Source organism: Lichenostomus cassidix, chromosome 20, assembly GCF_008360975.1.
Source record: "Lichenostomus cassidix isolate B80296 chromosome 20, HeHo_3.0, whole genome shotgun sequence".
NCBI classification, from domain to species: Eukaryota; Metazoa; Chordata; class Aves; order Passeriformes; family Meliphagidae; genus Lichenostomus; species Lichenostomus cassidix.
Genome location: NC_139500.1, coordinates 9,460,256 through 9,470,053, shown reverse-complemented (window position 1 = coordinate 9,470,053; position 9,798 = coordinate 9,460,256). Strand labels below are relative to the sequence as shown.

General features: G+C 51.2%; 1 protein-coding gene across 1 annotated transcript in view; it reads left to right on the top strand.

The window, feature by feature from the left end:
- Nucleotides 1-9,115: 9,115 nt before the first annotated feature.
- The window catches only part of TOP1 (DNA topoisomerase I), a 65,431-nt gene continuing 64,748 nt past the window's right edge, over nucleotides 9,116-9,798 (top strand). The window contains exons 1-2 of the mRNA XM_085079444.1: nucleotides 9,116-9,275; nucleotides 9,772-9,796. Of these exons, the coding sequence (XP_084935570.1) occupies nucleotides 9,243-9,275; nucleotides 9,772-9,796 (58 nt within the window). The 5' untranslated portion in view covers nucleotides 9,116-9,242. The remainder of the gene's footprint in view (nucleotides 9,276-9,771; nucleotides 9,797-9,798) is intronic.

Genomic DNA, 9,798 nt, shown 5'->3' with positions numbered 1-9,798 from the left:
ACATCCAGTCACTCAGGAGCTGAGCTGTCTTACACCTGACATTTTCTGGTGAAGTTGATGTTCAGCACCCACAGCTTCCCAGGAGCCAGGATTTCACCCTGTGCTTCCAGACCACACTGGAAGTGAGCAGCAGCCTTGGTGTCATGTGTCCCCTCCCCTTTGCATCCTGTAGCCCTGTGAACCATAACAAACCTTTGTTGCTGCTTTTGGAGTGGCTTTGGATCAGGATTGTGCCAACAGCTGGCCCAGTGTATTTACATTTATTTCTTCTGCATTTTGATTGCTCCAAGTACAATCATCAAAAAACAGTTCCCAGCACGGCAGGGGCTGTGGTCTTCGTGGGCAGAATGAATGGAAATTGCTGCCTGTGGCATTTCATGGCTCTACAGCTCCATCTCCAACTCTCTTCCTTCTGCTGCATCTGGGAGGTCTTGGAAAATGAGAGGGGGGTGCGGCAGCAACCACAGCTGAGGCTCAGCTTGGAGGTGAGGAAGGAGCTGGTCCCACCTGGCTGTGTTCTCACTTGGTGCCTAGAAGCAGATAGCAGTTGCAGTGCATCTCCATTCTCTCCGGAACCTTTCTTCCTCCTCCTATCTCCCCCACAATCTCCCTGCTGACTGCTCCCCTCGGAGCCACAGAGCCTGGCTGCAGCACTGCAATGGGCTCGGAGCCTCTCCCGTGTCCCTGGAAGGAAATATGAGCCCCAGACCACAGCAGCAGGAACTCAGAGAGACCAAGACCTGGACAAAACCACTACTGCTGTCTTCCCACTCCAGCTCCAGGCTCTGAAGTGACACTGTTCCATGGGCTCCTTGTTACTTTTATTTATTTTTTAAAGGCTCCTTCATATCCACATGGCTGGGCTGTGATGTGAGCTATGATTTGCTTTGCCACCAGGCTGCTTTCCTATAAACTACTGCTTATACCCACCCTACCAAAAGATATTTAAGCCTGTATTTCAAACCACCTACTTAGGGCTGGCTAAGCCTCTCCTTATAACTGTATCGGCACACATTTACTTCATTACCTATAGTTAATACTCCCACATCTCCATGATGAATTCAGAGGTGCATAACCCTAATAAAAGCTTCAGGAAGTTGTCTACTCTCTGTGTCACAGTCTGCTGGCAGGAGGTCTTGTGGCTGCATGGAAGAAACCCTCAGACACACAAAAAAAGCTCCCTGTCTTGAGAAGGGCTGATCCTGCTGCCAGCTGCCTCTGTGTGTGCCCCAAGCAGACACCAGGGGCTGCTTGCACAGAGCTCCTGCTGTTCTGGAAACGGTAGCAAAAGATAAGCATCCTCATCAGCATCAGACAGAGGCCTTAGATTAAATTAGAGATCATCTTAGATAGCTGGTTATCCACATCTCTGTGCTGTCTCCACAGCCTCTGAGCTCTCTAAACTTGTAATAATTTTTTTCTCTCTCTCTCTCTATTGACACAAATGTTGATTCAGACAGATGGTACAGACTCAAGACAAAATTTGCTGGACAATCCTTTTGCTCATTTTGATTTGTGTGTTTTGCCTTGCTCCAGCTTGCCCAACCAGATGTGGACATGCTGTTGAACAGGGTTTAGAGAAGTTTATCCCACCACCTTGACACAGTGGGTAACTGCAACTTCCCTCCTGCCCCATTCTTGGCTTCATCAAGAAAAAAGGTCTCTATTAAAGGAAAAACATTGTTGGTGGTTGTTGTTGTTGTTGTTATTAAGCCAGCAGTTTGTTTCTCTGACCCAAAGATGTAATTCACCCACAGTGTAAGCTTCCCTTAGCATGGAGGAGTGCTCACCTAAGGTCTAATCACTGAACTAATTAAACTGATTTGCTGCTGTGTTAAATCAGTGCAGCTATATTGAGCAGATCAGGTCTATGTTTCTATTCCACCTCATCTTAATAAATGATAATAAAAAGCACCTTCAAGACATCAGTGCAAAGAATTTAAACAGAAAGTTACATTTATTATTTTAAATCTAGTCTCATTATTTCTAGGATAGGGATTTTTGAAAGGAGGTATGAAATCCTTGGCCATGACAATATTCATCTCACATTTTATCAAGAGCTCTATAAGACATGGAAATATTTCTTAATGTTCCAGAAAGGTTTAGAGAGTTTTAAAATCTACATTCCAATGAAGATGACAGCCCTCTTTTAAAAATAAAGTAAAAAAGGCATGCCAAAACCCTCATTATTTTAAAAATAAGTTTCATCATTATATTCATTCATTGTTCAAGACTGATTATTGTTTCCTTATGAAGTATCTTCATTACTTCCTCCTTGACAAAATTACATTAAAGTAGGTATTTCCACTTAAGGCTTTGGTGGATTTCCTGATCAAGGGTTCATGCTTTGGCTTTTGTAGCTCCGTTACAATAACAACATTGCAAGTTATTTTAGGAAAGATTTATGTTCCAGCAAAAACCATGAAAAAGAAATTTAAAACCAGTGATATGTCCATTTTTAAACATAGCTATCAGATGTACAAATTTGCTCATTGGCTTTTCAGAGCCAGCAGCCTTCAGCTGACAGCAGGACAGCCCTAGGCTTAGACACAAGCACTGCTCCAAAACCTTTCCAGCCTGTAGTGATGCTGTCTGTAGACACTGACTCCAGCTGTGACATGGCATTCATGGTCAGCACCCAGGGTCAGGTGCTGCTGTCTCGTGGGTTTGCTCTGCAGGGTGAACCATGGCAGTCCTGCCCTGAGTGAACACAGTGCCCTGATGTGTTCTGCACTCGCCTCTGCCACTGGTTTGCAGCATCCTGATATTCAGCCAAGGATTTGCACCCAGGCTGGACCCAGGCCCTGTCTGATGGACTGGGAGGGGGTGCCAAGAGCTAACCCAGCTCCAGGGAGAGGATGGTCCTTAACAGACCCCACCTTGAGCTACATCTGCTCAGTAACGGCAGCGTTAATCAGGCTGATTAGTTCAGACCTGAAAATGTCCCCACTGCTTTGGGTCGCTCTCACCTGATGAGATTAATTTCTCACCCCATCACCTACACTGGTAGGGAGGAACGATGAGTCTCATTTGCTAGGTGATTAGTTGAACCACAGAGAGCTTAAAAACGGAGTAATTTACAGAGCACCCTCCTCGGAGCAGGGGGTTTGCAGCCCCAAAAGCAGGGCTGGTCTCTATCTCACTTTTACTAAGTGTCAACTCGCAAAGACCTTCTGGTTTATTTTCTTTTTGTGCCGAGAGGGGACCAGGTGTATCCGGAGCCTGGGAAGAGCCACAGCAGAGAGCTGAGGCACTCGGGAAGAGCTGCCAGTGTCAGTATGGCTGTGCAAGGACTGCGCTGAAGGGGTGCAGGATGGGGTCCCCCAGACAGCCCTGTGCCCCAGGCAGGGCACAACACTCCTGGGCCATCCCTGCCCGGTGAAAGCAGCAGTTCAGGGAGCACACACAAGAGAAAGTCGTGCCACAGCAGGAACCAAGCAGCCCTTGAAGCCCTGCGAGCACAGGGATCTCCTTCCCGCTGGGAAGCGCCGCCCAACTGCATGGGGACACCAGAGCTAATAAAGCCATTAATGGGGCCACATGTCACCTCCTAACCAAGGCGTGAGCAATTCACACCTCACTCGAGCTTTCAAGTCGGAATGCACCCACGTTTGGCCAGACTCCTCTCCAGCCTGCAGGGCAGCCAGATTAAGGTCACTTTCCCACATTTTGGGGGCTCTTTTCCAATGAGTTTTCCAAGCGAGGCTGAGCTTAGTCTGCCTCAAAGCCCTCCAGCTAAAAGCAAATTTTTGGCATGGGACAGGGGGGCGATGGCACGCTGGCATGTCACAGGGAAGCTGTGCCAAGAGTCTCTGCTGAATTTTCAGCGCTTGCCACTGACTTGAGCAAAGTCTTTAAAGGCTCCTTTTCTAAAGTGCTCCCGAGTTCAGCAGGGCCAGTCTCTGGGATACGTCTGGCCTGGCACTGGGAGTGACGAGTATCTGAGCTCCCGTGGATTTTGGATGGGTTTAGGCTGCTCGGATCTCCTGGAGTCGGGCCCAGCATTCTCCACGTGGCGCAACTCCAGAAATGGAAACACTCCAAGTGAGCAGTTTCTTTCCCAAAATGGGGATTCTTCTCTCCTTTGGATGGAAAACACTGGAGACAGGGGAAATATTATCTCATTGTACTGTGAAGGAGAGCCATTTATTAACTGTGGGTACCAAATTTAACTCTGGGTATTTTTTTAATAGCAGTTCTGATGTAAATAGAAATGCTTGCACACTTTCCTTACAATGTCAGGAATCTGCATCGCAGAATTATGTCATATTGTGAGAAACAGCGACTGAAATCAACCACGGGAGCTAAAAGCGAAACCAGCTAGCCTAAATTCACGAGAAATTCATTCCAGGGGCACAGATTATATGGAATGGCTCCTTATCTCAGCTATATTTGCAACATGTGAATGCTCTAACAGAGCCATCCTATTGCCTCCTACGCCTGCCACGTTATGCAAGGGTGGCTTTTCTCACGTGCTTTGGGGCTCCCAAAGCGCCCACGCTCTGTTGCCGGGAGCCCCGGGGTGGAGTAATCTCCAAATACAGGGCACTGACTGGCCTGCATGGTAAAATTAGGAGGCCAGGCTGAAGGAAGGTGTTGTTTATGGGTTTCTCATCGTTTTCTCAAGCAGGGGTTTCACTTTTATTAGCTAGGAGCAGGGAAGCAATGAGGCACAGAGGGATATATGTGCCTGATTGCATTTGGTGTCACACACTGGCCATGCAGCAGCCACAAACCATCTCAGCAGATGTGTGTAAGTGCTTGGGAATGTTAGCTGAAAATGCAGGTAATGTGCTCTTTAGATTATGATCCAAATGTTCTCCTCTCCATTGCACCAACCTCTCTGCCACTGCTGGCTCCCTTAACCAAAGCAAACGAGGACATAATAAAGTTCAAGTGATATCAGCTATTGTTTTCTAACTAGTAATTTCCCAGGACTGTTCCAAGCTTCTCCCATCCCGGGTGAAACTCAGTAATTAAGACTGACCTTTGAAAGCTCCCACTTACAATTGTATCTGCTGGTTCTGCTTAATTTGCTCCCTTGTCTTACATATAAAACTGTGAATAATTGCTGCAGTTTATTAAAGTGGATTTCTTTCAGAGCACTGAGATCATTTAGTTTCAATGTATCCGACAGTACATAATAGGTATGAGTGTTTTGAGCAGGTCATGCTAATGAAAAATGAGTGGGGAGTCGTGTATCTCACTGTTCCTATTTTGTACCAGTGTCATTTGGTTCTAGAGACAGCAGATTTACAGGATGACGCCAGTTGGGAATCCTGCACATCAGGCAGGTCTCTAGCTGTGAAAAAAATGTAGACTAGTGATAGAAGTATCCAAACCATAGCTCTTACAAATGAGCTGAGGTTAAAAAAATCATTACAGGCTTCAAAAATGAGATTTTTGCTTTTAAATATGTTTTTTAACTGGTTCTTTGTTACCTCTTCAGACACAGAATGCACTTGGTTCATATTCAGATGGGGGTTTGTTGTTTTTTTTTCTCCTAAAATATAAATCCTAGCAACTGGCTGCTGCCTCTGACAAAAGTAAAAGTTTTACAAAATTATCTAAGGGAAAACTAAACAAGTGAACTTGGATCTGTGGGGCTGCTAATAAAATTGAACAAGTTGGCAACATTGCGTTCTTCCTTCTACACTCCAAAATAAGCTCTAAGGCCTGAACGTTCAAAATTGTAATCAGAAATACCAAGATACGAGTGTATTTAATTACCAGTTCTGTTTTGCTTTCAAACTTGAATTGTATAATCAGGTTAAATATAAAGGAGAATTAACTGAAGGAACACAGTGTAGATGGCTTCACCTGAGGCTAAAAGCAAGGCTTGGAAAGAGTACTATAGACGGTTTAGGTGTTCGGATGTCGAGGTTTCTTTTCTTGGGTTTGTCTGTGCACAGGAGTAGGGACTGAGGCTGAAGCAAGGTGTAGGATCCCATCCGGACACAGGACTGCAAAGCTGGCCAGGAAAACAGCACCAACCTCCCTCTTCCGAAACATGCACCCTGAGCACAGCGAGAAGCCCCGAGTGCACCAGATAAATCAAATCTCACCATTCACCAGGATCAAGAATGGAGGGTTTTCTACTAGTTTTATATCCTGGATGATTTATGATTTAATTTAAACACATAGTTTCCAGCTGTTTCTTTTTGCAGGCAATCACCTAGGCTACATTAACCCGATGGTGATGTACTGGTCCCAGGGAGCCCCGGAGAGAGACCACAGCACTCAGAGGTGTGAACTTCCCCCATTTATCTTGATGGGGTGTGCACAGCCCTGACAGGGAAAGCAGGTCCAAGCGTGTTAACCCCTTCACTGCCGGCCTTCACCGTGGAAAGGGCTGGTTAGAATCACAGAATCTCCCGAGCTGGAAGGGACCCACAAGGATCACCGAGTCCACCTCCCACATAGGACAGCCCCCAGAATCCCATGTGCTTGAGAGCATTGCCCAAATGCTTGTCTAACTCTAGCAGGCCTGGGGTAATGACCACATCCCTGGGTTGTACAGTGGTGTGCCCTGTATGAGCCTTCTTCTTCTTTGGTTGACCCTCCTGGGTCCCAAGGGATGTCGGTGTGGAAAGGGATGAGAGGGGTGCAGCCTCCTGGACGGTGGTGCTGTAGGTTATAGGTTGGGAGATCAGAAGGTTTTTTATCATACAGCTCACTGCAACAGATGGGGCCAGGCAGGTGTTACAGTTTAATGTGCTTTTGAACAAGCTGTATATTTCCTGTCTCTTGGGTTCTAGTAGCAAAGCAGGGGCTCCCTGCAGGCTCAAGGATAACCCTATGGAAGACTGGGGACAAAACAGATCACACAGCATGGCTGGGATAGGGAGTGGCCTCTGGCGAGCACCCAGTCCAGCCCCCAGCTAAAGCAAGCTCACCTACAGTGGGTTGCGAGTATCTCCAGAGAAGGAGACTCCATGTAGCAGATGGGAACCGATTCCTGGGAGACAGCTCGCTCTGGCTCGAGCACTGCTGTCTCAGCTGCAGGTTTCCCCCACGGCATGAGCAGTGTTTGACAGCAGAGCACAAGGTTTTGCTTGTCACTAATGGCTCTGGCACTGCTGCCGCGGGAGTGGTCGTTGTCAGGACCTGAGATAGCAAACCGGGAAGCTCCCTGTTCCTTCTGTTCCTTCAGAGCTCTCCCATCCTGCTGTCAGCAGGTTCCTGCAGGCAGCAGAGCACTGAGCCTCTCGTGTGCCAGTTTTAGGGGCTCTGCTTTGCAACCAGACGTGCTTGCAAACGCCTGTGAAGGCGGCAGCTGCTGGAAGGGGCTGTGCTCCCTTCCCCTGCACAGGGCTGGCTGCAACTACAGCGCGCCTGGGGTTGTGGCAGGTCCCTTTCTTGTGGCAGGCACAGCCAGCCACCTGAGCAGGGATTCTTGGGGAGGCAGAGATGTAAGATTTAAAGTGAAATTGCTGCTTCAAAGAGAGGAATTTTAGGAATTTCTGGTGTTGGAAGCTGGAGGTGCCAGCCCGCTCCCAGGCTGTCCCAAAAGACGCGGCCCTGCAGCCCTGGATGGCAGCAAGGAGGGGCTCAAACCCAGAGCAAAGCCTGTTTTCACCTCATTCTTGTCAGCCAGGGGCACACACCTCTTCCCCGGGTCTGAAACAGCCCTTTCATTATGTTTATATTTAAAAATCTAACAGTGACTAAAGCAGTTTGCATAATAAACAGCTCCAGAGCCAGAAATATTTGCCTGCTCTTGGTAAAAAAAGGAAGTCCTCAGATCCTCTTCTGAAGACGGTAAGAAAGTGACAGAGTTTTCCCTTTGCAGGATATAAATATGCAGTGCAAATAGGTGGCTGCTGTCACTGCTTACATTTTGATGTATCTCTTCAGATAGCCTGGCAGCGCCAGGTTATTTTAGTGTCAAATCAAAGCTGTGGTTGTGTAAAGAAGCTGAGGAAAGGTACAGTCTGTGTTGCAGCAGAGGATGGAAGCTCCAAGAAGACTGGAGGCAGTCCTGTGAGACACGTACCAGCCATGCATACTAAACCTGCCATTTAGTACACCGACAAGAAAACCCGCTCGTAAGAGCCTCTGCAGAACAGAAATAAATGTCTCCAGGTTTGTGCTGGGGAAGGAGGGCCGTTTTTCTAGGCAGGCACATGCTTCATTATCATGTTAGCTAAAAGAAAATAAAGCTTTCGCTTCTCTTCACCCTCTGTTTTCTTGTGAGGGAAAGAAATTAAAGGGCCTGCTTACGCCAGGAGAAAAACCTTGCGGGCTGATCCCTTTTTAAAGCTCCTGTATGCAATGCACCATTGCTGTCCTTGATTTAAGCGAGTCAAGTGAGTCCAAACCGGCCTGATCCGCATCCCCCCTCAGCACCATCCTCATCATCCGCGCGTGGAGCCTGCCGCCACTGCTCCAGCCTGGAGCGGTGGGGTACAGAGGGTGACAGCGAGGGGTCAGCCGCACCGAGCAGAGACTCGGTAACGCCGGCTCTGTGGGACAGGTGCGCGCACCCCGCCCGCCTCCTCCCGCTTGGAAATGCTCGAATTGCCCGTGAGCTGGTATCTCTAGGGGGATCTGGTGCGGCAGGACTTCGGGGGAAGCCCCGAGGGTCCCTGAGGCCGTCCCGCACAGGGGTGAGGGCCCGGCGGGTGCGGGAGTGTCACTGCGGGGTTATCGCGGGGAGGCAGCGGAACCACCTCCCCTCACAGCCGCCCTCCCGCCCGCCCGCCATGCGGCCCGGGGGCGGGGCCTGCGGGAAGGGGCGGAGCTTGTATGCAAATACTGTCGGGGCGGGGAGGCCGCGCATGCGCGCTGAGCGCACGGAGCAGCACGGGTTCTTACACAATGCACCGGGCCCGGCAGCCGCGGGGAAGGGGCGGGGCCTCGCATGTAAATGAGGCCAGGTTTTGCCGCGCCATTGGGGGAGAGTGAGAAAAGGCGGGACCGGATATGTAAAGCAGCGAGCCGGCGCGGCGCGCAGCAGGGGGGCGGCGGTTCGGAGCGGTCACGCCGGCGGGGCGTGGCCTGTATGCAAATATGCCGGCTGCGGGGGGCGTGGCTCGGATGCAAATACGCGCGCGGCCGCTTCCCGCCCCCTGCTCGTCAGTCCGCTCCCCGCCGCTTTAAAAGGCGCCGCGCCTGCGCAGAGCGCCGAAACCGGGACTTAGTCTGTTACACAACCGCGCTGCGCTCCCCGCGTCCCGCTCCGCCCGGCGCTCCTCTGCCCGCCGCTCCTCCCGCTCCGCCCGGCCGTCCGCGCCTCCGGCATGAGCGGGGACCAGCTGCACAACGATTCCCAGGTGAGCGCTCCGTGCCCGCCCGCAGGGCGCGCTCCCGGGGGACCCCCGCCGCGGTGCTCGCATCCCCCCGTGCCGGCCCTGGGCTGGCCGCCTCGCCGCCCCCCGGTAACCCCGGTGAGGGGACCGTGCCCTACGGCCGCCCCCGCGTGTCCGGGCAGGGCCGTGTCAGCCCGGGTGTCCCCCCGCGGCGGGATGGAGGGCGGTGGGAGCGGGACCCGCGTGTGACCCCCTGGCCGGGCGGACAAGGGGAGGGGGCGGCTGCCGCGCTCCCCCGGCTCGCTCCCTTCTGGGGGGCTCGGGGAGCGTCCTACCGTGAGCTGTGCGGGGGCCGGGGGGCGCTTCACCCACTCCCCCATCACCTTCCGCATCGCGCCGGGCTTCTCTCGTTTGGTATTTAATTCCCCTAAAAACGAGGGTGAGGGCGGGGGTGGGGGTCCCCCGGGTGGCCGCGGCCCCGGCCGTGCTGACGGTGTGTCCCTGTGTGCTCTCCCCGCAGATCGAGGCGGATTTCCGAGCGAACGGT